The sequence below is a fragment of the Drosophila takahashii genome, chromosome 2R (genome assembly GCF_030179915.1).
Source record: "Drosophila takahashii strain IR98-3 E-12201 chromosome 2R, DtakHiC1v2, whole genome shotgun sequence".
NCBI lineage: Eukaryota > Metazoa > Arthropoda > Insecta > Diptera > Drosophilidae > Drosophila > Drosophila takahashii.
The window spans coordinates 27,755,190-27,781,379 of NC_091679.1; the positions used below are offsets into that span (position 1 = coordinate 27,755,190).

The 26,190-nt window shown below is 41.1% G+C and overlaps 5 protein-coding genes and 2 non-coding genes across 9 annotated transcripts; 2 read left to right on the top strand and 5 right to left on the bottom strand.

Annotated features, from left to right (window-relative positions):
• The first annotated feature begins 362 nt into the window (after positions 1–362).
• On the top strand, positions 363–19,141 carry Lrt (Leucine-rich tendon-specific protein). The gene is made up of 6 exons (XM_017147816.3): positions 363–1,043; positions 14,669–15,068; positions 15,976–17,163; positions 17,591–17,737; positions 17,799–17,884; positions 17,952–19,141. Exons 1-6 carry the CDS (start codon positions 952–954, stop codon positions 18,529–18,531), a joined length of 2,493 nt encoding a protein of 830 aa, XP_017003305.2. The 5' UTR covers positions 363–951; the 3' UTR covers positions 18,532–19,141.
• Positions 9,795–12,083, bottom strand: LOC138912651 (lysozyme). 2 transcript variants are annotated; one of them, XM_070213865.1, is made up of 5 exons: positions 11,858–12,083; positions 10,911–11,003; positions 10,678–10,836; positions 10,470–10,622; positions 9,795–10,059 (listed from the first exon to the last, which is right to left on the bottom strand). In XM_070213865.1, the coding sequence occupies exons 1-5, from the start codon at positions 11,862–11,864 to the stop codon at positions 9,869–9,871; spliced, it is 603 nt and encodes a 200-aa protein (XP_070069966.1). In that variant the 5' UTR covers positions 11,865–12,083; the 3' UTR covers positions 9,795–9,868. The 2 variants fall into 2 exon arrangements, with proteins under 2 accessions (XP_070069966.1, XP_070069967.1); XM_070213866.1 differs by lacking the exon at positions 10,911–11,003 and having other exon boundaries at positions 11,858–12,081.
• On the bottom strand, positions 12,846–14,083 carry LOC108061546 (lysozyme). Its single transcript, XM_017147819.3, has 4 exons — positions 13,800–14,083; positions 13,274–13,362; positions 13,143–13,206; positions 12,846–13,068 (listed from the first exon to the last, which is right to left on the bottom strand). The coding sequence occupies exons 1-4, from the start codon at positions 13,951–13,953 to the stop codon at positions 12,935–12,937; spliced, it is 441 nt and encodes a 146-aa protein (XP_017003308.1). The 5' UTR covers positions 13,954–14,083; the 3' UTR covers positions 12,846–12,934.
• On the bottom strand, positions 15,246–15,317 carry TRNAW-CCA (transfer RNA tryptophan (anticodon CCA)). The gene has a single exon. It is a non-coding gene; the product is annotated as a tRNA-Trp (tRNA).
• TRNAW-CCA (transfer RNA tryptophan (anticodon CCA)) lies at positions 15,707–15,778 on the bottom strand. Its single transcript has one exon. It is a non-coding gene; the product is annotated as a tRNA-Trp (tRNA).
• Positions 19,142–19,621: 480 nt separating the features above from the next.
• LOC108061573 (uncharacterized) lies at positions 19,622–20,561 on the top strand. Its single transcript, XM_017147866.3, has 3 exons — positions 19,622–19,938; positions 20,148–20,366; positions 20,424–20,561. The coding sequence occupies exons 1-3, from the start codon at positions 19,803–19,805 to the stop codon at positions 20,516–20,518; spliced, it is 450 nt and encodes a 149-aa protein (XP_017003355.1). The 5' UTR covers positions 19,622–19,802; the 3' UTR covers positions 20,519–20,561.
• On the bottom strand, positions 20,557–26,035 carry Fem-1 (protein fem-1 homolog B). Of its 2 annotated transcripts, XM_017147864.3 has the most exons (7): positions 23,950–24,040; positions 23,767–23,866; positions 23,184–23,466; positions 21,983–22,725; positions 21,507–21,922; positions 21,224–21,450; positions 20,557–21,168 (listed from the first exon to the last, which is right to left on the bottom strand). In XM_017147864.3, the coding sequence occupies exons 1-7, from the start codon at positions 23,967–23,969 to the stop codon at positions 21,005–21,007; spliced, it is 1,953 nt and encodes a 650-aa protein (XP_017003353.3). In that variant the 5' UTR covers positions 23,970–24,040; the 3' UTR covers positions 20,557–21,004. The 2 variants fall into 2 exon arrangements, with proteins under 2 accessions (XP_017003353.3, XP_017003352.3); XM_017147863.3 differs by lacking the exons at positions 23,767–23,866; positions 23,950–24,040 and adding an exon at positions 25,677–26,035.
• Between the last annotated feature and the right edge of the window lie 155 nt (positions 26,036–26,190).

The following is a 26,190-nucleotide window of genomic DNA, read 5'->3' on the forward strand; positions in this document are numbered from 1 at the left end:
CACGGCCAGCGTTGGCCAACCAAGCAGATGCTGCCATGCTGCCATGTCGAGTGTGAGAACTTTTTCCGCAGCGTTTGATTTATTTTCCAGCTCGCTTAGTGGCTCGTATTTGGGTTAGGCCAGCAGAAGCCAGCGGTATGCGATCTTTGGCGAGCCGAAAAAGAGAATCGAGCCATGTTCAATTCGACGTTGCCTGCCTGCCCACACAGTTCGGATATAGAGATGCAGAGGCGGAGGCGTCAGTCGTCGGTCGTCCATTCATCGGACCAGTATTTGTGAATGAACCGACTGCAAAGGCAAACACCCAGACGAAACGAAACGAAAACGAGAGGCGGAGAGGCAAACAAACGCATATGAAATCATTCTGTTGGCGGCTCGACCTGCCTTACCTGAGCGTAGGCCGCTCAGTCGAGTTTCAGACGTCGTCGGGTTCGGTTCGTGGCAGTTGATTGCGCTAAAACAAGAAATACACAAGGTTCTGTAGCTGCTGCAACTCGTCTCGCCTCTGTGAAAATGCAAATTTGACCAAATACCCGGAGTGGTTGTTCTTGTCGTCGGTCACTCAGTCGGTACCTGATCATCATCATCATCATCCCTATTCCCTGTATACCCTCGAAACTCTGGGAATCCTGGCGGGGGGCAAGGCAAACATCGCATCCGTTTCCGGTTCTTTCTGTTGATTGTTACCCTGCAGTTGCTTTTCATGAATGAAATTTTAATTTCGTGTGTGCGCGAGTGAGCGAGTGTGTGAGCCACAGGTCCAGTTTGAGCCCGAACTCCAGCGGTGTCAACTGACGGCCCACCGATCGCATTGTCGTCAGTGCACCGTAAAGATCTTTATCGCATTTTAAACACAAACGTTCTGGAGCAGAAGGCAAGACCCGACAGCCGTCAGGTAGAAAACGGAAACCAAACATCGGGGCCGGCCAGGTTAATGCGGTTTATTGTTCTATGAACGCTGCTGGCACCATCGCTTCTCTGTTTAAGTTTCGCACGCTGATAAAGAGGACCTCACAGCCCATCAGAATGCGGCCAAAGCTTAGGTGAGTCAGGTTAATTTGCTGGCAAATAAACTGGAGTGTCGCTCTGAATACAAAACGCCCACTACCACGAGTTTATGCGATAGAAATCAAAGGGGTTTCCATTTTATAAACTCTCTCTACGTGTTCACAAAGTATTAGCACCTTTTAATCTAATTATAGCCGAGGGTTCGAAGGCAACCCAATCGCTGACTTAACTCAGCCGCGGGCTCATAATAAACTCGTATTAAAATTCAGACATATAATGATTTCAATCAGCCCAAAACTCATTTAACGCATGGCACTTCCGTTGTGTGTTCGTCTCAAATTTCGTATAATTTCACGGGCTAATGTTTTCCCAATTCACCTGGCTAGCCCACGCATTCGCATCGAAGAGACAATCGAGGAAACCCACACACGGAGGCTCCACTGTTTTCCCCGCTCGGTTTACGCGCAATTAGCGCTTTGTTGTTGCTTCTCCAACCTCTTCTAATTTCATATAACTCATCGTTTTCACAGCGGGCAGCCGTGGATCTTCGGGTTCAACTTACGGCGACAATGGAATACGAAAAATGGAAAAAGACTTTTTTATTTACATTTCATTTTCGAACGCCCACAATAACAATGAAAGCGGAGAGGAAGAAAAAAAAAAGAAAAGAGATTGCTCATAATTAATGTTTATATAATTTTTTACTGCTTTACATGCGGCTCATTAGCCGCCTGGCTTTTGGATTCGGATTTGGGTTTCTGTTCTTCTCGGCTTGACACGGCAAGTTCGTTGCCTAAGTCTTTTGTTTCGCCAACCGTGGGCGAGCGCTCGATGCGGGACAACTAAGAAAATACATATATATATAGGCAAGAAAAGAGATAAAATAAGAGACATTTGTGCTACTTACTTGCCGCAGTTGCTCCACAACCAGTTGCCAAATTTGGCAATGGGAGCGCAACAACAGCTGAATGCTATGCTGCCCACTTACTTTTTGTGCGCTCAAAGTGTGTCGCTGTCATCTGACGATCCAATGAGCTAATGTTTTGTTGGACCCACAGTCACCAAAGAAATAAAAAGAAGTAAAAAGATGATGCTCCGCCGACTGGCTGACTAAGAATGGCTGTTAGGACTCTACTATTTTCTAGCAGTGCATGCATAACTTATACAGCCATTCACTTAGCATACTCCTCCGCAGCATCCGAGCAATTTCTTGCCACACAACTTTGGTCTTTTTCTGTCTGGCATTTGCATTCGTGTGTGGGCAGCTCTTGGTGTGGGCTAGACCAAGATCTCGCTGGTATCTATCTATCTGCCCAGCGATGTCGCATAATATGTACACTCAAAAAATTTGTTTTCCTAAATTTTAGAAAATCGCCATAAAATGAAATTTTTTCTTAATTTTAGAAAATTTTCTGAATTTTAGAAATTGTTTTCTTGAATCTAGGAAAAAAGACCCTAAAAACAGAATTTTATGAAAAACCTTTCTAAAATTTAGAAAAATGATTTTTTTTCTTAAATCAATGGTGTTTTTTCCTAGTTTGCTCTCCAAAAGTTTTCTTAAATTAATGGCGATTTCGCCATTAAATTAAGAAAAAATGTACTTCAGCCCTTCCTATAATCTAGAAAGTCGCCATAAAAAATACGGTAAATTTTTCTAAATTTTAAGAATTTTTCTGAATTAAAACAAATGTTTTCTTGAAAACAAAAAAGTATAATTAGAAAATCACCATAGATTTAAGAAAAACTTTTTGTATTTCTTTTATGCTTCTCACTCTTTCTTCGAAACGAAAAAGAAGAAGACAAGGGGTTAGTCCGCGGCGCGTTGCGACGACAGTTTTGGCGTATGTATGTATATGTTTATGTGTGTTTGTGCGTATGATCGAGAATTTTCTTGTGCGTAGCTGTAACTTTATTGCGTTGTTGTTTTGGAAATGCAGTCTCTCGCGAGAGAGTTGCTTGCGTTGCGCTGCATTTTGAACCCTTGTGCTCAGTTTTGGATGAGCATTCAAAGTAATAAGTTTGTGTTGAGCCCATTTAAGAAAGTTAAAGTGCGATCCCTCTAAGAGGCAATTAATAGGTAAGCAATTTAAATAAATTTAAATATAAATTTGGTAAGTGTGTGAAAATTTATGGTAAGCAAAGGCCATACTATTGCAGGCCGCAAATACTATCCTTCTCTAATATTAATTTTTATTTTCGATTGCAGGAATAATTTCAATTTCAGGTATTGTTGATAATTTGGCAGTAAGTAAATTTTAATAATAGGTAATATATTAAATACCTACTTAATATTAATATTAATAATTTTTATCTTTTTGTTTTCTTTTCTTTTTTCTTTTTTGTTTAGGAAATATTTATAATGTAATTTTTATCTTTTTTTGTTTTCTTTTCTCTTTTTTCTTTAGGAAATATTTATTATCTTATTTTTATCTTTTTTGTTTTGTTTTCCTTTTTTGTTTAGGAAATATTAATAATTTTCTTTTCATCCTTTTTATTTTCTTTTCTCTTTCTTGTTTAGGAAATAAAATAGTAAAATAAATATGTATACATTTTATTAAAATAAATAAAATTTTCTGAAAATAAAAAAAGTCCTTTCTTATTTTAAGAAAAAAATTCTATTTTCAAGAAAAGTACTTTCTGGATTTAAGGAAATTTTTCGCAATTTTATGGCAATTTTTCTTGATTTTAGAAAAGTATTTCTGCTTTTCAGAAATTTTTTTCTAAATTTTAGAAAATTCCTTTCTAAAAAATACGGTAAATCGCCATCGACTGAAATTCATGGCGATTTTCTTGATTTAATGGCGATTTCGGGCTGTTTTTTTTTTGAGTGTATGTTTAGTTTAGTTTACTTTTCTGAAAGCCATTTCCCTGCCACGGCGGCTTTCTTCTTCTCCGTTCAATATTTTCCTTCAAATTTTTCGTTGATTTCCGATCGCCAGCAGCGATTTCCATTTTATTGGCTTTCTGTGTCTGTTTTGGCTTTCGAAATGTCGCAATTAACAGTCGATTTAGCATTATGCACATGCGTTGGCGGCCTCCTCGTGTCTCAACTGGCTTTCTGGCGCTTTGCGTGGGCGGTGAACTTGGTTTTTAGGTTTATTGTTCGCTCGGTTGTAAAAGTGTTCAAGGAGGTTAAAGGAGGGATATTAAAGAACACCAGGTTTTTTTTTGTGTGTTTTTATCTCTGGGCGGGGCTACCGATATTGAAAATAAATTATTTTTTGTTTTGTTTCTCTAAAATATTCCATTCTATCAAATTAATTTTTAAAATAGCAATTCTGTGGAACATTTCAAGCATAATAAACAACCAATTTTATTGTAGAGACATGAAATGGTTTACCATTAAATAAATTAAATGGGATTTGTACCCAATAATGGTATGAAATATCAATGAGGTGCTTTACTTTTAAGAAATATATATTAACACTTAATGATTTTTTCCTGTCCTGTCTGATATTATGATGTTTTCACGATCGTTTCACGTTAAGAATATTTAAATGCCTTTATAAGCATTAAATAAATGACCCAGAGGCAAGTGAAATGGGCTGCAGGAGCGGTTCGGACCAGAGCCCAAACCATGTCCATAAATTTCGATCTCAAATTGCTTTTAGTTGTTCGCAGCGGCTGCCGTCGGCCATATTCATATGCAAATGGTATACAAAACAGAAAAAAAGAGAAGCCAGGCACACTCGAATTTTAAAACAGTTTTGGGCCAGAGCAAAGGCAACAGAAAATCCAATTTAATTTAAATTAAACACAGCCTGGTCCAAGTTCATTCATGTTCAGGCTCAGAGACGCAGGCCAAGGGGCCCATAAAGTGCAAGATTTGGTAAATAAAATAAAAATGCAGGCGAACAAAACCCGGCTTAAATGGCTTAAACTCCGAATGGTCGAATGGTTTGTTTACCTTGCCCCAGGGGAAAATCGCCTCGAATCGGATCGGATTAGCCCACTGTTCTTCCCTCGGATATACACATATTTTATTTTATCTTATTTTATTTTGTTTTACATATTGCCCTCATCACAACCAGCCAACAAAAGAAACAAGTTGCAGCCATGGCTGTCAGTTATTGGTTACTTTGTCTGCGATTTGGTTAATTGTTCGAGTGTCGGTACTTGGCCGAGCAGCTGCCCACGTGTGTGTTCAATTAAAAAGTAATTTGCCCAGCACAGGCAGCTTGGCAAACAAAGGCAAAAACAACGAAAGCAGAAAAAACACTGAAAAAACAGCCAAAACCAGAGACGACAGTCAGCCGCCACCCACACGTTTCCGTTGACTTGTCGCCGGCCCACTCTTAAAAATAATACTCACTAATTTCATTTCTCGCATTTGTTGCTTTTGTGTGCCCCTCCGCTTTTGTCGTTTACAACTGAAACACGTTTGTCAGACCTGTGATTTGCAGTTCGCTTTGACAATATTACCAGCTATTTGAAAATACCAGCGAACCCACATCGAGACAGATGTTGTTAAAAGAAAACTAATAAAATATAATTTAAGGCAGTTAGAGTCGAAACCAATTGAAAAGTAAGAGAAAATGTAAAGGTTTTATTTTGTAAGGAATATTAGGTACTTAATATGATGTTTATACAATTGAGAAATGCATCCGAGTCTAACTTTAATTATTTGCTATTTTACTTTCAGTAACTTTCAGAAAATTGGTTTAATGTAATATTCAAGATAAAAATACAAAAATCCTTAGACATCAACGAATAAACAATTTTTAATTAATTTTGGATCTGTTTGCCTAAGCGAAATATATAAAACTGCTTTCAAAATATTTAGGAATCACTATGGACGGCAGTCCATGTAGTGACGAAGCGCACCAGGAGAGTGTGCGAAGGCGACTACTATTATATAGCCGCATTCGGCACGCTGCAATAGAAAATGCCTGTAAAGGGAATAAGGCTGGAATAGTTTGCTAGGGCGGGCCGAATGAGAAAATATTAGGAAGTCTATTTAATGACGAGTGTAATAATTTTTCGTCACAAATGTTGATATCAGAACTTTTGTATGTTGAAGGTGCGATCGTCACTAGTTTTTTACCTCGTTAAGAGGGGTTTTTATTTGATTTATATAATAACTGCATTACACATTTTAAAGAATATAAATATTAAATGTTTTGAAAATAATATTTAATATTTAAAAACCTTCACAAAAAGTCTCAATGCAAAATTATCAGTTCAGTGTGATTGTTGTGAATAACAAATAATTGACAATATTGGATTAAAAGCCGACAGCTTTTGCCACCGTTTTTAGATGCCTGTCAAATAAACAAAAATAAAGCAAAAAAAAAAACGTTGTGTGTAGCCTGTGTTGACTCAATTGTAGATGGAAATATAATATTTGAAATCCTCGTCTGAATATCTGCATCCGTTTCCTTCTTAACACAGAGACGATTTTAGAGTCCAGTCATTCACGCATTCGATTCTCGGTCCTTGAGAAAGGGGAAGGGATTTGGGACCAGAGAACCAGGATGGGCATCACAATTAAATCCCTTTTGCCGGCTTCCCCACACAATTCTGTGTTTTCTGTTTCCTGTCCTCTTTGTCTACTCCTTTTTCCTTTTATTTTTGGCATGCTAAATACCCAGGCAGACCACAATGGTTGATGTTGGTGCGGCTACTTCAGTTTCGAAAGCAGCTGTTTTGGTTTACCATTTTTTTCTTCCTTTTTTTTGTGTGCCTCACGTCTGTGGTTGCCACTTTTGCGTGACATTTCGACCTTTGGCTGGCTTTGGCAGCAACTTTTACTATTTCCATGCTAGGCATAAATTTCATTTGCCACACACACACAACATATGTGCCTCATTTCGTTCCGCTTTCAACATCCGAACAATGCCCCAGCAGGTTGATATCCAATATGCCCCAAACCAAACTGAAATAAAATAAAAATAAAATGAAATAGCAAATTACTAATTTCGCCTTTGGCCTATGCAACATGTTGCTGTCATTATGATTAGCTACATGTTGCCCAATTTGCTAGCTGCTGTTTTTCGTATTTTATGCGGTTAGAGCTTCTTAAAAAAATAAAATGTTTTACGAATAAATAATTAGGCAACCCAACTGCAGCTGACGCCAAAATTGCACTCCGAAAGTTGCTGCACAGAAAAAAATTCAGGTTACTAATTAAGTAAGCGTATTTTTTTAAAATACCTAATTAAAAATAGGAAAATAATTTGTTTAATAATGGTATAACAAGTAAATCATGATTAATATTGTAATATTAATATCCAGCGCTACATAAATATGTATATTAAACTTAGAGAGCAACTACCATTCGATAAATCCCTATCTACAATTACTTGCTATCTTTTTTTCGAGTTTTTTTCATTTATTGCCAAAGAAGGCGAGCTAACAAAAAACGCGTTTTTAATTGTTCGGTGGCTTATCGCATGTTTTGGCCATTTTGGGAGCTCAAAAATGTTTAGCAAAGGGGAGAGGAATAAAGACAAGAAACCAAATAATAATACATTTCGTTGGCTGGTGTGCCAGTTAAGCCTCAAATTATGTGCAAAATAAATAAGAATCGCTTTTTTACGATTTGTTGTTAGCAAATGATTGAAATTTCCAATCAGTTTTGAAGATTGTGGCAAGTTTTCAGAGTCAGCTGCAAGATTTATGTACTATATATGTGTATACACACTCACACCCATTTTGCGGCGTCATTATCATATCGTTGTATCTCTCGATCTTCATGCAGCATCATCAGGCAGCAGCACGGTCGTTCCGTTCCAAAGAAAACGTTGCAATGCCGTTACCAACGCAATCCACTTCCAACCATTTGGCCGTGCTTGCATCCCATATACCATATACGATATACCATCGCATACGTATATAGGGTTTATTTCCGTTGACGTGCCTTAATTTCAGCCAGTTTGGGTCTGGCTCTTGCCGCATTTCAGTTGTTCCTGGTGTTTGGCTCTCGGGTTTTGCTCTGATGATGATAATGGCTATGCCGATGACGATGGCGCTTTGAACCGAGCGCCTACACAGCAACTAGCGCAGATTTAGAGACCCCAGAAAGAGGGGTTTCTTAGCTGGGATAGGAGTTAAAAAATAATAATCAGCTTGAATTACATATATAGATTTGGACATTCCAAAATGCATTTATCAACAGAGTAAGAAATTAAATGTGAGCCTTTTTAAAACTGCTTTCATAAGTAACTCTTCTTAACTTTAAATTTCAGAATGCTTTATTACAAAGCACAATAATTAGGAAAAACAGCCTTTAAAAAAATTTATTATTGTTATTATTGCGCTACTCTATCAAATTGTAACTGTACATTTTTGGGAAAAAGTAAATATTTTAAAATATATTTTGTTTATATTTTTCATGGTCTTAAGATATATATATTATAAATCGTAATTCTCATCAAAGAGCATTTGAAATTCGCCCACATTACGACTTCTCGGCATCTCGGATGTGTGGGAGCAGGCGGCTCTGGGCCCAGATGAATAATCAACCCAAACTGGCGTCTCCAGTCTGCGTCTGCACACACAAAGGTGATGGCGTCGACTGCTTTTCGGTTTCTTTCGGATGCGGATTCGGATTCAGGCATTCAGAGGGGACCAACTGGTTGTGGTGGCTTGATTAGCGAGTCCGTGCTAAACCCAAAGTTAAACAAACGCCGAAGAGGCAGCTAGTTGGCCGATGGATATGCGATGTGTTTTGATTGAGTGCAGTTGTAGGGCCCAATGCTCCTGCTGAGTCACCGGCGACAGGTCAGCGATGGGATCTCCGGTCCTGGGAAGGTGGGAAGTGCGAGGCGTGGCATTTTATGCATAATTAGCCACACTGAGGACTGAGGGGAGGAAACCAACAAATCTGGCAGGGGGACAGCGGAAATTAAAGGCACTCAAACGTTTCGAATCGTTGACCAGTTAGCGTGACAGAGGTGGAGTTAAGCTGAGCTGCATTTTAAAATATTTTTATTGTTGAGGATGTTGCCGGTGTGTACGCAATGGTCAACACAACACTTGACTTTATGTTTGCTGCACAGAAAGAAATTTTTATTAATTTTTTTACTACCTACTGATGTTATCTATAATTTAGATATCAATTATGAGAGCTGATTACTATTATTATTGAACCAACTTCAGTTATCATATATCAACATTTTATTGACAAGTATAGTCCATTTGTAGTCCCCTACAAACCATAAAAATCCCCATTTCATTAGAAACCTAGTACCAATTATTAGAGATAGTCAAATTATAAGTATTTTGATGATGGCTAATGGGCAAAGTACATTTGAAATAATGTCAAAAATATCCTAACCTGACCAATTTTTCCGTGTGTGATGTAACCAGCAAAACTCCGATTTATTTTGACCACGTACATATGCAAAAGGCATTCTAATGGAACCGGCGAGCCAGTGTTTCCTCTGCTCATTTCTGGCCATTGTAGTCGGCAGTTACGCTCTGATTTTTAAGCCTCCACCTGTTATTGTTTGCCTTCGGCTTTGCACGCTTCCCTGATGCTGATGCCCTGCGGTGCGTTGGCAATTGTTGTCATTGCCCAGAAACGGAAACGCCGCCTTTTGTTGAGCGGAAATGCAAAATGATATTGTTCGCCGGGCGGTGGCAAGAACCTATGTTAATATGATTGACTTTGAATGGCTCTCGGGTTGCAATGTTGGGCTGCCCTGCAGCCATGGCTATCAATTACCAGATGTCATTGGAAAGTACCATCAAGATCCAAACGCCCAAACAGAGTGCCAGGTCGCCCACTTGGATGCACTCGCTCCCTGTGTGGGCATCCAGCAAATGCAGAGAAAAACGAACAATTATGCAAAGCATTCTCGTATGTCTGTATATATTTCTTAGGTTAGATGTTCAAGTAGTGCATAGGAATAGGTGTTCAGCCCGTGAGGAAACCGCGAGGTGTCCGCAGAGGAGACAGGCTCCGCAGGTTGCAGGCCACACGGAGATTGGGCAGATTCTGGGGATTGCGACAGAAGCGATCCCAGCCCTTCCAGTACTTGAAGCCCTCACGTTCCTGGATCATTCTGGCACACGCGATGTCGTCGCCTATGTCGTCATTGGAAAAGTCTGGAAAAAAGATCATTTATGAATTTGGAATTACACCCAAAAAAATTGATATGAATTGATTTAACGTTAGATGGTACCAATTTTGACTTGAAAAGCTCGAAATGCTTTAGGATTGGATAACGTTTTAATCTTAACTTAAAAACTAGAAGAATTAATAACACATTGTTAAACAAATTTGATTTTTTTTATGAAGAGCATTAAATGCCTCCGTCTAAACTTGTTTAATAAAATCTAGACTTTAAACACCCACGTTATTGGATAAATTTAAGAAATCTAATAAAGTAAACGGAATTGGATTTAGACTTCCTAATGAATGTTGTATTTTTAACGTAATTAAATGCTGCATATATTATTTACTTTACTGTCCATTAGTAAAGTCTTTTCTCAAAGAATAGCTATTTTGAACTCACCTTCACATTTCATATTGCACTGCCCTCCTTTTCGTCCCTCGGAGCAATAATCTCTGCTGTTGATCTGGAACAGACCATAGTTCTTGCTTTCGTTCTCCTTTTTCGTTATCTTTCTGGTGTCCAAATAACTCTCGTGCTCCACCAGGCAGATCCCTGTTTATAATATGGTTAGTAAAATACTTTTAACAGTGACTTTTAATTTACTTACAATTGGAAATAAAAGTTTTGTCAAAGTTGTAGTTCTCAACCAGCACTCGGGTGAGTTCGCATCGCTGATATTTCTTGGATTCCACTTGCCTAGATCCCACCTGCAGCAGGATCAGCACCGGTATTAGCCACATACATACAGCTTTCATTTTAAGCTGATCTAAAAGTAGAAGACCCATAATATAGATTGTAGGGTGCTCAGCAAAGTGCGATCCTCATTATTTATGGACTTACTTAACCATTCACCTAAAAAGTTCACAGAGTTCTGCTTTGCGCATAATTTCTTTATTCTTCTATATGCACTTCCCCATTTGACAGCTATAACACCTGTTTTGAGTTTGATTAATATATACTACCTAAGTTCGCTTCGTTGACCATCTTTGAAAGTGCTAAAAAACTGCTGAATACTTTTTAGAGAATATTCTTTTGCAGCTTCCTTGCTTTTCACAGTTTCGCATGACATTTCTTCTTTTTAACACCAAGCAAGAAACTCGGAATTCTGGTTAAGAATTAACTGACTAGCAAATTACCATTCTTTCTGGCTTTGTTGACTCCCACACGTTTCAGCGGCCTTGTATCAGTCTTCTTTTCAAATCTTTGTATATCATTATCAGTGTACTTTTCCTATCTAAAGATATGTCCATCATGTCTGAGTAAGTTCTTAAAAGTAAAGCTATATTTCGTATTCATAATTCACAGAAGACGTTTTTAACAAGACAATATTCGTTTTCAGGTATTATTCGATTTATGGCACAATCTATTTTTATAAATGTGTGTTTTTATAGTGTTAACATTTTACTTTAACGTCATAAACAATGTTAATAAAGTACTATATTCAAGTTGAGTAAAACGCCTAGTTGATTACGTGTAATCAAGCCATTAAAACGAGAGAATTTATGACTTTTATTTAAAGTAAGCGTATCATTTGTATGTAAATAATAAAAGGCATGATATATCCACCAACAAATGTACTTTTCAAGGTTACCGCAAACTAAATAACAAACACAAAATACAAATTCATGTTTTGGGGATTCGTTCTGAACATATTATTAAGTATACGCACTGTTCACGTTTCACTTTTTATTCGAGATTTGCATGCAAGCGAATGTAATTATGAGATTGAGTTCCTTCCTCTGGCAGAACACTTTTACCTGAGCAAATTGTTTGTTTACTTTGTTTACCTAACATTAACGCAGAACAACAGCGATCTCGGAAGCAGCAGGAAACGAGTTTACTGAGGGCCTGAGAGACTGGAACTCCGACTATCTGTATCTTCTTGCCGCGTTTCGTGGGTTTCGTTTTGGCGATGGCGTGCTTTCAAATACATATGATTTGTACACCCGATCGGATCCGATGAGAAGCTAGCCCGCCGGTGCGACGCTGCTGACCCGAGTTTAAGTACTGAACGCCCAAGTATTTCTCAGATCCAATTGCGCCTCATTTTGCTTTCGCGTAGAGGTAAATTCTCTCCCAAAACGCCGATCGCCGAGCACAAAACCATTAAAAATTTGCTCGCCTTGCTGATAAAGCTGATAAGGTGCTCGGTTGTCACGGTTGACTTACTCTACCTGAACTCTCTGACAAATCAGATGATTTTGGGGGAATTTGGAGAGGGGGAGGCAAGAAGAGACTTCCCGAGCTTGGGTGGCTCTGTAAGTCTCGTAATAATTATAAATGAAAGTATTGTGGAATTCAATCGAATAAGACAGAGTTCAATGATCTTATATTATCATATTTATTAACTTTATTGTAATATCAGGGAATAAACATATTTCATTTTAATTTCGCAAGAACTTTGTTGTTTCACCTTGTGGTTATTAGGGTTATCAAACCAAGCGAAAGTAATTCCCGAAAATAGCTATACTAAATAACAGACAATTTGTTTATTATGGCATTCTTTTAATTATTTCTGTCTTTATTAGCAAAATGTATAACTGAAAAATCTCTACCCAAAGCAGATTATATTTCAGATTAACCGTACTTATCGATGGTTTTTCTGAGAAACCTTTAAAAATAAATACTACATATGAAATGTTTGCTTTGCCAAAGGTGAATGATTAGCATTCGGGAAAACCCACTAGGATTGCGATAGCATCCCAATTGCAGCTGATAGAGGGAAAATACTGCACATATTTTAATCACGCGAATCGAAAAATAAATACACGTTTTTTTTCAGACACAGTAACTTAAGCTTTATATGATGATTTAGTAGCTATGCATAGAGTTAGTTAAGGCTAAGATCGAGTAGAAAGGCAGTCCTAGCAGCGCGAAACATCGGGAAGCGTGCGCCCACGACATTTGCTCATCCATCCGGGCCAGGCCTGAAATCCGTGGCGGTTGAAGATCTGCATGGCACAGCGTGAGTCATCCGAGATCTCATCGTTGAGGAACTCTGCAAACCGAGCGAAAGGGGCTCAAAGTTATCTTGGTTTTTTTAGGTGGGCGTTTTGGGGAATGTGGCCTTACCTTCACATTTGATGTTGCAGATTCCCCCACGACGACCTTTGCGACACCAGTTTTTGCTGTTGATCTGTGAAGTGTTGGATTAGCATGGAGTGGTCCCAGAAATAGTAGATAAGGAACTTGGGTTAACCCACCTGGAAGAGTCCATAGCTGACGCTCTGGTTGGGCAGTTGCATAGATTTTGATGTACTGCGTCCACTCTCGGCTTCCACCAGACAAACCCCTTATAAAAATAACGAAAGGTGCTTTTTTATAGACCTGAATCTAATTGAATGTGCTCGTTTGCTTAAATTTACATTTTTTTTCTAATCAAAAAATAAGTATAACACTTGACTTTTTATTGCCCATAAAACTTTATTTACTTTCTACTACAATACAGTGATTTAAAAAAATAAAATTAATTTAAACTTGAATAATCAAATCATCTTGACATAAAAATCTTTAAAACAATTCATATATTCAGAAATAAATCGAAGTATAAACTAAAACCTAAGTCCTAAAAAACTATTCTAGTTAAACATTATTTATTTTGGATATATTGTTGCATTCAGCTTTGAATCACTTTAATAAATTTACGAAATTGTTTCCTCAAATCTTTCACTAACTGCTTCTTTGTATATCTCCAATATTAAGATGGTTATGTTGGTTAACTATACTTACAATTGGACAGATAACTGCGGGGAAAGTCGTGACGCAACAGCTCCTTGGCCAACTGGCAACGTGTCAGCAGCTTGGACTCTGTCTCCCACTGCGAAAGCAGGAGAAGATTGAGAACCAGGACGAGGGCACCACCCTTGGGCAAGTGACTGGCCATTTCGTTGTGGAGGTATAGACTGGGACCACTGCTAATCCTTTGGTCTGGAGTGAATTTCCAGGGCGCTTCCCTCCGCGGCAACTGCGAGTACTGGGCACTTTGCTGCGGAATTATTTCAACGGCACTGGATGCGTAGCGCCCGAAATCCGGGTTTTTAAAGCCTCGCACGCAGCTATTGTTTTCTTCTGGAAGTGGGAGGCGACACTCGGGAGCGGTCTGGTGATATGGAAAAAATGTGCGGGTTACTCACAACTATTGAGCTATTGTCTTAGTGGGGATTTTTTTTTTAAATTACCCCTAGCTAATTCTAGGGATTACGGGTATCTCTGAACAAAAGATGCATAATATATTTTTTGAGTATTAAAGATTACGATAAAACTCCCTAGATTATCTCTCAGTGCATTCAATAAATCGCTTTGATTGCGTTAAGCTCTAAATTGGCAAATTGTCTTGCAGAGATAACAATGGGAATCTTTAGACCGAAACGCATCCACATCCACTGGATGCTGGACACAGATGCACTGTGTGGGTGTTTGTGTGTCAGAGTGTCAGTGACAACTGCGGCTTGACCTAAAAACGCATGATCTGATGATGTGCGAGGAGCGGGGATTGGGAAGTGCCGGTGCAAGTGCCACTGCATCCCTCCCAGCTTCCAAGTGTTTTCGCTTTTCAATGATCGTCCGACTAATTTCCATGAAAATTTTTCCATTTACAGCCCAATTCTCATGCTCTCGTTGCTGTGCGCGATGGCAGCGGCCAATGACCTCAAGGATCTGCTAGAGGACAGCACCACAACGACCACCACTAGCACCACCCCCTCCCCATATTCCTCCTCCTCGCCCACCACGCCCACCGCCTATGTGGTGTCCGCAGCCGCAGTTCCCGCCCCCGTTTCCAGCAGGTCAAAGTCCAAGTCGCCAGCCGGAAAATATGTCAACAAGAGCGCTCCGAGGAAACGCAAGGCGGAGCAGGTGTCCTCTTTGCCGCTACCCGTGGACGATGGCCTCATGGAGTGGAAGTGCCCCAATATCACTGGCACTCGGAACGCGGAACTCGAGTGCGGTTGCGATTTGCCCCACACACTGCGGTGCAACATTGATCTGCACGGAATGTTGGTAAGGCAATTTTTGGAAAATATTAGTTTTAAAATTTTCTAGTTCTAGAATAAAATAAAAATAAACCGACATTGAATATCCGATAATTAAATCATCTCAGATGCATCTCGATGCAGTCAATAGCTATAAAAAAATTTAGAAACCTTTAAATATTAACAATATTTAAATCTTCAACTTTGACCCCGACGTGATTTGAACACGCAACCTTCTGATCTGGAGTCAGACGCGCTACCGTTGCGCCACGGAGTCTTGTTTTGATACTATTGGGTTTTGAGCTAATATATTACTAAAGTTTAATAATAAATCAAAAATCTTTTAAAAGTACTGATAAGATTAGTGCATTTAGCTTTGATACCGTGTTTCCCATCCGGCTAGTCTTATTAATAAATACAAAAAAGTAAAACCATACATTTGTATATTGTATCTACATTTTGTTACCTACAGGGTTTTCAACATAAAGGACATTCATTCTGGAACCAGCAAAAGTCAAAAACCAGCAAAAAAAAATTTTTATTAACGAATAAGATTTAGTTATTTACATAAATATGCCATTAGGAAATATAATGTATACATATCAGCACTTTATAAAAAATGATTTAATATCCAAAGATAAAGATCTGTAATTAAATCTTCACATTTGACCCCGACGTGATTTGAACACGCAACCTTCTGATCTGGAGTCAGACGCGCTACCGTTGCGCCACGGAGTCTTTTAAAGATTGCATTGCATATTTGTGATAATCAATTGGTAACCTCATAAAATAATTGAAAAAAAAATGTTTTTATAAATATTGATAAGATGGGTGCACTAATTAATAAAACAAAACAAATCAAAAAACACTACTGATAAATATTATCTAAACCTAAATAATTCATTGATCTATTTCTGTTACTTTAATCTTTACAGCTCCTTGCGGACAGACTTCGCACCTCTCCCTACTCGATCTCCTTGCTGGACTGTTCCCTGCGCAACGTAACTTTCCTGAGCGACGCCAAGATCTTCGATGGCGTTTCGCTGCATGGCTTGGTAATCTCCTCGGGCGAGATTAAGCGGGTCCACAAGTCCGCCTTCCTGGGAATCCGAGGACCTTTGCAGGCACTCGGGCTGCCGGGCAACGCACTGATGAGCGTGCCCTGGAACGCTTTGTCTACGCTGGGCGCCTTGGAGCGCCTGGACTTGGCCAACAACAAGATCAAGGCATTGGGCACCGCCGACTTTGTGGGTCTGACCAGCCTGGTTTATCTGGAGCTGAGCAACAACCAAATCTCGAGCATTTCCCAGCGCACATTCGGTAATCTTAGAAAGCTGGAGGTCCTGAAGCTGGGCGGGAATAGGTTGGGGGACTATGCCCAAAGCCTGAGGTCCCTGAGCCAGTGCTTCAGTCTGCGGCAATTGGATCTGCAGGCCAACAACCTGAATGGACCGCTGAGTGAGCAGACTCTGCCTGGCATGAGGAATCTCGAGAGCTTGAATCTCAATCGGAATCTGATCAAGAGCATCCAGAACAAGGCCTTGGCCAATTTCTCCCGGCTGGTGAGTCTCTCGCTGCGCCACAACCAGATCGATGTCCTGCAGGATCACGCCTTCTTCGGTTTGGGGGCACTGGACAGCTTGGATCTGAGCTACAACGGCATCGTGGCCATCTCCAGTGCCTCGCTGCAGCATTTGTCCCGTTTGACCGTGCTGGATCTCACACATAACTTCCTGCGAGCCCTAACCTCGGACTTGATAGCACCGCTACCATCTCTCAGGGAGCTGCGATTGGCGGGCAACGACATCTCCATTGTGGCCCGCAATGCAATGGACGGGGCACGGGAACTGGAGAGCCTGCAGATGCAGGAGAATCCTCTCTCTTGCGACTGCAGCATCCGGCCATTCGCCGAGTGGCTGCAGGAGTCCCAGCTGCATTCCAGCCTGAGTGCCTCCTGTGTGACGCCGCCCAGGCTGGAGGGAGCTCCACTTCTGCAGGTTCCCGTGGAGACGCTCAGCTGCGACATGGACAACGTGGAGAAGGATAACAACAACATCATGCAGCACCTGGAGACACTGGCTAAACCAAATCAGACGTCGCCCATCAAGGATCTGTCCGAGGAGGTGAGTGTTGTTCTTTATAATACTATCTTAGTTGTTAAATTTCCATTTCGTTTATACGAAAACAAAATTTAGCTTTGCTCAAAAAAATGTAATCAAGGAGGTACCTTTTTATTTAAAAGTAATATTTATAAAAAGTTTTAATGGTACCATTCATAATTTCAAAACATTTCTTATCATTATTACCCTAATAATCGTTACTTTTTTGTTGCTTACCACTTTTTGGCACTTTGGATAGTTCTTAACTAAAGCATCATAAAGTTTTAAAATTTTCAAAGCTAAGTCCCCGACAAATGCAGTGACTAAGTAATTTAAGTTGTTCACTTGTTTATGGACCGATGAATATTAACTTGAGTTGTATACTTTTCAGAAATCATTACCTGTATAAATAGAAAAATACAAGATTATAAATGCAAATCTTTATCCATAGATTATTCTACACGAACTGCACTTTTCGGCTGACTATGGCCTGATCCTCACCTGGCTCCTGAATCTCAGCAAAAAGGACTATATGTGCGATGCAATCTTTGTCTACAAGGAGGAGCACATAAACGAAATTCTCATAGACAACTCACCGGTAAGGAGTGGGAATAAACGAAACGTATTGTACATTGTTCTGATAACCTTATACCTTATAGATCCATTGCGAGAGTAAAGTGGTCAATGGTCAGAACACAGTGAGTGTCATAGTGCCCGATAGTTCATCACTGGAAATAGGCGAAAGGTGAGATGGCCACCATTTAATCAGATTATTTGATTAAATAACTAACGTTCTACATTTCCCTTTGCAGCTATCGCTTTTGTCTGGTCATGATCCAAGAGAAGAAACCAGAGGCGGAACTGAACATCGGCTGCTCCAATATCACCCAGCTGGAGAGGAGCAGTCCGGGCTCCGTTCCCGTGTCGCGTCAGTACCAGCGACGTCCCTACTACACCGCCAATGAGCTGAAACCGGAAGCGGTCCACGAGGCTGGCGAGGATTACCAGCTGAATCAGCGTCGCTTCACTTCAGTGGTCGGAAGTCAACCGCAACAGACTCAGCAGTCGACTTTGCTGCACAGCTACACGGTGATTGATTCTCTGAACAAGAGCTTCTTGCCGGGATTGGGCCTTGGAGTGCTGGTCACCTCCGTGCTGGTCCTCATCTGGGGAGCCACGAGGATTCGGCAGGCCAATGGAACCAATGGCAATGGAGGCGATAGTATTGGCAGCAACAGCAGCAGCGGCAGCATGCAGAACAACAATAATAACAGCAGGCCGGGCACTCCAACGGCCACCACTTGCTACGCCGCCTCGGATCACATAGCCCGCCTGGCGGATGCGGAGAATGGGACGCGCTACCTCAAGCTGCAGGCCACGACGAGCTTGTGAGGCAGCCGAAGCCACCAGCAGCAGCAGGATGTTGCTCCTGCCCACTCAATAAACCATGTGATAGTACGGTTCCGACTGTACCGACTTGAGTAGTTGTAAACGATATACATACGTAGCCTTAAGGTCCACTGCACTAATCCAAATAGTTGGCCCTCACTAACCCACTTGTGCCATAAGCTAATCGATACGTATCCCGAAACTCCCATATATCCCACGAAAATATACAGTTGCGGTCAAAGGAATATTTAAAAAAAATCTTCCAAAATCAGAACGGGAATTCCTAAAAATCTACAAAAAATGTATTAGTCCATTTGAATGAAAATATTAATATTTTAACTTGTAAAAGAATATATTTTTCGTAAAGCAAAAACCCTTCAATTTATAAAGCTAAACTCTTTGACCTCTTCTGTAAGCAATTCCTCGATTGGAGACGCCCTTTTGCTCCACAACTAGTGTTAACTTAGTTTACGCCTCCATTGTGTTAGGAATGGAACTCGTAAGTCATGACCCTTTAGAATTAAGGCTTTAATAATTTATTAACAAATTCCAAGCACACAATAGAAAAGAAAAACATAACATCGAGTAAATAAAAGTGAAAAGAAAAACAAAAGCCAGTTGCAATCGAATCGGAGCTCTAAGGTCAGTTGGGCAATTTTTTGGGGGGGTCTATTTTTGGGCAGGTTAAAGCCAAAAGGCCGCATAATGCTAAGTGGGCTATTAACCCCACAACCATGACGTCGCCTTTTGGCACGAACATACATATGCGTAGTGGAGAGCCGTCAACCGAATTAGTTAATTTCTATTCAAATGAGCTCATAGCTCATGATTCCGAGGGGAATATGTACCCCCCACACGGAGCACTTATTTAGCCCCTTATCATTCATTGGTTAATTTATCGACATACATATGGGGAATTTTTAATGCTTATCCAGAAATCAAAGTTGACAAGCATAGAACTGGACTCTGAAAGCCCCCGTGCTCCGCCACTCTGGAAACCACCCACTTTCGTTCCACTGCGTTTCTGTTGTGGCCATCCGCTGATATGGCGACGGTCCCTCGGCAGAGCCGTTCCCACTTTCTGGCTGGCTGGCTGGCCAGTTGGGTTAGTTGTTCCGTGCCAGCCGTCGGGCGACAACAATGACCACTCGACGCCGCCAACGTGACAGCATTTATCGATTTTTGGCCCGTCCAGTGGAGCGCTAGGAGCAGTCTAGGAAAAGATCCAGCCTCTTAGACCCTTTGACCCCTTGGGTCGGATTAACGGCCTTCACATGAGCATGCTGGGATTTGTCTATCTGGTTCTCATCCTGGGCTGGATACTGATCGTCCTGTTTCTCAAGTGCAAGAAGTCCTTGGCCGCCCCCTTTCGCTTTGGCGAAAACTACACCGATGCCATCGCCGATACGGGTAGGGTGCTTCATTAACTAAGTGCTTTAAAATTGAATTATTATTCTAAATTTAATTCAAATTATTATACAAAAAGTGTAATCCCCTGACACCCATTAGATGAAGTGGCATGATAACAAAATACATACTAATGGCTATTTCTAGTTCATAACCCTCTTATCAGCTGGCTAAAATCAAAGTCGAATTAATATAATATGTTATATTATCAGAGCGACGTCCCTCAGTCCATGTGATTCAGCTGCAGCACGATGATGTGGAACGAGAAGATCACTACATGAACAACTTTCACCGAAACACGGAGAATCTGCAGCGATACTCGCATCGCTCGCAGCGATCCACCTTGGAGGAGCGGACAATCGAGAGGACATATCCCACGGATGCGGTGATAAATCCAGCCTATATGCACGATGAGGATTACGTGATCAACGGTGAGTTTACACCTTATACCTTTCTCTTTAACAATTATTAATTACCTAAATCTAAAGCCCCTCCACCATCCTACGAGGAGGTGATGCGCCAACCACAGGTGTATCCTCAGGTGCGCCACAACAACCACAAGATCAGCGATGCTGACATCTAGCCCACATATATCAATCTGGATTATAAAACTGTATATACTTCGTCTTGGTCAACTGTGATTTACATATTTTAGTTGGACTTTTATTTCACTTGCACCTAAAAAACATAATCAATTCGATTGATTCCACTTAGGTGGCCTGCGCCCTCTTGCACTGCGAATAATAGTAGTTTTACATAAAAAATGTACAAAATGATTTTACATAGGTATGATTAATAGTTATGATTATGATTAATGATTACAAACAAACAGTCAGTCCACGTGTGCAGTTGTTACAGATTGTAATTGTAAATAAGTTAAGAGTGAAAAATACTAAATAAAATGTGTAAAAAAAATAAAACATTTCCTTTGCATTCTTTTGGCTAAATTAAGTCGCTAAATTCGATATATGTATCGCGTACATATTGAGGATACATAAATGTGTTCCCACGTGGCTCAGTGCATTCACAGTTCTAATTACTTCAGTTGCGGCTCGTGCCTTTGGCAATTCTACGGCAGCACCTTGTGCACGCTGTGCATTTGTATGAAGGCCTCCAGTTGCGTGGGTATCAGACCCTTGAAGTTCAACCGATTGCTGGCGATGGTGCGGGCAGCCAGGCACTTGAGGCTGGTGTGGGCATTCTGATGGCCGTGCAGCCGATTGGCCAAGACAGCTGCAACGTGAAAGTGAATTAATAGGGTCAAGTGGAATCTAATTTAATAACTTACGCTGCTTGCAGGCCGTGGCCGCCGTTTGCCCGGCTGCATTAACCGCATCCAAGTGGGCTCCTGCCTCCACGAACAGCTGCAGAATGCGCGCCATCTCGCCCTGGCGATCCTGTGCTGTGTTCACCTTGGTCACTAGGATATGCAGCGGGGTGTTTCGAGCCGCATCTACGGCTACCACGGAAGCACCGCAGTGCACCAGGACCAGAGCAGTGGCGTAGCAGGGAAATCTAAGGTTTTAGTAAGGTTTTAATATCTCAATAACAACTATAAATCTGTGCCTCACCTGCACATCTCATTGGTGTAGAACTCATCCACCGGCATCACGCCATTGACTGCGATGTGCAGCAATGTCTGTCCGTCCTGCAGACGAGTGTCGTTTTGGATGAACTTGCGCACCACCAGGAACAGCTGCTGGATGTGCTCCTCGTCGATGTTCTGCTCCTGTTTGCGTCGCGCCAAATGGGTAACGATCTTGATCAGATACAGCGCCGTAATGCAGTTCTGATTGTTCTGATCCTGCCAGAGACTAGGGCAAGTGTTCGGCTTGGCCTCCTTGATCTTGAACTTGTTGTTCTCGATCTCCTGCTGGCACTTGGCCAAAACGGGAAGAACGTGATCCAAAGTAAGGTTGTGGTTCTCTACCCGCAGAATCTGAGCGAATAGCTGGGCAAAACGTAACAGATCGCGATCCACCGAAACCTGGGAGAGATTAAACAAAGAATACAGTCTACATTTATATTATTTCAAGGTCATGCTCACTTTATTGCGCATTCGCAGGTCTATGGCGTAGTTCCAAAGCACCTGGCACTGGTAGAATCTGCCCTGATCCGCCATCACAGCTCCCCGGTAGATGATTGCCTGCGGCAACTCTGGATTATTGCGACCCAGGATGCGTTCTCTGATGGCCAGCGATTCCATGTGGATGGAGTGGTGATTCAGTTTGATGGCATACAGTTCGGGCAGGTTTTCAGTCTCAAACCAATTGTCGTAGGCGGGCACCGTGGGCTGAACTCTCTTGCGGATCACGCCGCGAGGATTGCTGTACCGCAGCTGCATGGCTCTCAGCAGATAGCTGTAGGCCTTATTCACATCGTACTTGGTCTTGTCATTCGCATACGTGGCTCCCAAAAGCTCCAAGGCAGTGATATGCTCCTCTTGGCTCATCAGTCCTGGCCGCTGGATGAACGCCTCGAGAACATCCTCGTGGAGACGTTCGGCTGCCTGCAGGGCGGGTGTTATTCCTAGTTCATTCTTCTTGAGAGTGGCTCCATGGTCCAGCAGAGCCACCACCACATCCAGGTGGCCGCTCTCCGCGGCATAGTGCAAGGCAGTGGCTCCACACAGGGCCTGATCATTGGGCCGCGATCCGTTCTGCAGCAGGGTGTTCACCACCAAGTGGTGACCCTTGTAGGCGGCAATCATCAGTGTGTTGTTGTTGAACAAATTTGTGGCATTCACATCGGCTCCGTTGTCAATGAGGAATTCAACGATATCCAATCGACCTGTGCGAGGAATCTTATTAATATCATAATTAAATATTTAGGAGCTACACAGAAAATAAACCCGATCTGAAATAGGGTTATCATATCATAAAGATACCAAATTTAGTATTTTTTGAGCAAATAATATAAAAATAGATTAACATAATCTTTATTCATATCAAAATAATATGAATATCTTGATTATTACTACACAGAAAATAAACCCGATATGAAATAGGGTTATTCTACCTTATTTCATATAAATAAAAAGCCAATATGATTAATGTCAATTTTAAGATTCAAACATATCAACATGATATTTTATCATATCATAAAGATACCAAATTTAGTATTTTTTGAGCAAATAATATAAAAAAAGATTAACATAATCTTTATTCATATCAAAATAACATGAATAACTTGACCATTACCATTTTTTTTTCTGGGTAATTCCTAATATCATATCGATATATTCTTACCCTCATAGCAGGCAGCTCTCAGCGGCGACGACTGCGCCTTGGTATTGTGATTGATGGCCGCTCCCGCTTGGACGAGCATCTTGACAATCTGCAGATGCCCCATTCCGGCAGCCACCCACAGGGCGGTGGCTCCGTAGACCACCATTCCGTCGAAGATGACATTGCACTCCCGCTCCAAGTCCACGTCGTAGTGCGACAGCAGGGTCTTGACGAATTTCACATTGCCCGACATCGCGGCCATGGTTAGCGGGGTCAGCGATTGTCCATCTGGCTGATCGAAATTCTGGGGGATAGAAAATAGAACGTTAGAGAAAACTTATGATGTGCGTGCGCAGCCGTTTCACAGTCAAGGTTGGACGAAAATAGTGCGTCGTCGCATGTGATAAATGTAAGGTATAAATTCTCTGGTAAAAACAGGCATGCTTTCTTTGTTCTTTGTGCTTTACATGGGCGAAAATCATGGGCAAAACAGCATCCAGGCCAAAGTCCATAAACTTGGCAACTGCGTCGTGCCACGGAAATAGCAAAAATGGCAGCATCTGGATCTGGGTCAAGAAACTGCTGGCCAGGGACACTCACTCACCGCCGGATACGTGATGTAGTTGGTCACGGGCAGCGTGTCGTTAGCTCCTCGCCAGAATCCGGCTCCTGGCCAGGCGGATTCGAACCAGCGCTTGCGAGTGCTGCAATTGGGGAAAAGTTGGGGAAAAGCGGTTTGATTTGGAGACTTTTCTAGCTTTGAGCTTGGGATAAATTCGTCTATTACCGATACAGCTCCGCGTGCATGGCCTGGAATCTGAATTTTAACTGGCAGCTGCCTGGACACTGGAGGTTCGAGAGCCGAAAAACTCGATAAAACTTCGCCAGGCTCACGGTTCCATTCTCAACCCTAAGTTTGCATACGCTGCCTGCCTCTTTTTTGGGGGTTGAATCGAATCAAAAGGAAACGAAACGCATCGAGAGGGAGCGATAGATCCTGCGCAGGACTAAACAGCTGTTCGCGGAGATAGGTCCTTGAGTGTTTGTTTACCGCCCGCAGCTGTTCGCCTGCATTCCTGTGAGCCATTTCCACTCAAGGAGAGATTGGAACACAATATAGGGGGTGTGTGTGGGACTAAAGTCAACCGCATTTCTACACAGAAAACAAATATTGATACTTTTGGACATCAACATTATATGTTTCTAATGAAAAGTTTACTGAACTGCCCCCAAAATGCATTGTTTTGTAATGGATGTCCTAATAAAATATTACAAATATTATGCGACATAATACTTACTAAAATTGAGAGGAAAAGCATTGTTGTATATATATTTTGGATAATCATCAGCTTTTTACTCATCCCCAAACTTCATTTTTGATACAGAAACATTTTTTCAAAAGGTATAAAAAATGCAATAAGAACCTAAGAATAGTTCCATATTTAGTATATAGAAGTAATAAAGGCGGAATGAGTTGAAGAGGTCAGAGAAATACATTTTTTGATTGCTAGTCTCTAATCAATATTCAACATCTATAAATAAATCGAGTAGCAATATTTATGGGACCTATGTTTTTCCCATACAGTTCGATTAGATTACGACGCAGCAGCAAAGGTGTCCAGAAAATATTTGTTAATAAACAAATTAATAAAAACGCACGTTTCACATTGGGATTTCAGGAAACTGCAAAGCATTCTTTCTGGCATCAGGCCAATTCCGTGTCCAGATAGCCACGCCACCCTGAGTAATTGGTTAAAGATGGACCGAGTGTCATCCACTTGATAACCAACTGATCTTGACAGTGACTTTCGGCGCCTTAAATAGGGTTTGAATCTGTATTGTTTGGTCATTAATTGCCTCCGATTTTACTTGTCTTTTTGGCAGGCATTAAAGTTATAAACACAGGTGCAGTAGGGACTCGTTAAAGAGTTATCCCTATTAACAAGATCAAATACACATTCATAATAGCAAAATGTGTCGAATTACTGTTGAAAAAGTACACGCGAAATCAATTATATTTTTGAAAATTGACTGTAGGTACTTAAAAACCAAAATGTATAATGTCCTACATATCTACTCAAAAAAAAAGTATAATGGGTTTATAACGAATCTGTTAGTAATCTTGGATTATAGTCGTTACTATGCACATTTTACTATTTTTTCAAAATGTTTTGCTTAGATACAATTACGAAATATTTGAAATATTTTTCAAAATAATATTAATCATTCCCTGTTAGCTAGGCTTTCCTGTACGACAGAAAGAACATTATTCCTCTCTTTCTCCTACTCGTTCTCTCTCATAAACAATGACAAACCAAGTAAATACCAAAGGCAAAAAACCAGCAATGGAGCGTATAGAATCGCTCTATGCGGCAGCAGACTTTGTTTTTACATATAAACCGAATAATACGTATACGTGCGGCGGCGATTTTCATTAATGACGCAGTAGTCAATTCAGTCAATTACGCAAAATGGTATTCCATTAGAGCGGCGTTTCATCCATCGAGTACTCACTGTATTGACCAGGTGGGCCTGCATTTCCCTGCAGCTAACCGAGTTTAAGATCTCGACGAAACTCAACATCTGGCCATGACGGGCCGCTTGGTGAAGGGTGTTCAGCTGGGAGAACCGAAGACGCGGTTCTTGGGGGAACTTCGCACGGATCTCCTCGGAGATCTCCACCAGCATTCCGTGGGCCATGTTGAAGTACCCGAAATCGGGCGGGTAACCGTCGTATATGGAAGTGTGCGCATCGTCGCGAGGCTCTTCCGCCGGATCGACCTCCATTCTGGCCGAGAAATGGGAGATATTGCACTGATCGCGATCACCAGGAATGGGAGGTATCCACGGGCCCACTCTTTCCATGCGCGAGTACGGTCACACTTAGCGATGCACCTGCTAAAGTGAAAACAGTGACTATGCGATAGTCACATTGTTCGCTGTTCGTGCTATATAATTGTTATAATTTTGAAGTCAGCACGATTTTCCGTCACCTAAAGTTATTAGATTGAGACATTAAATTAAAATA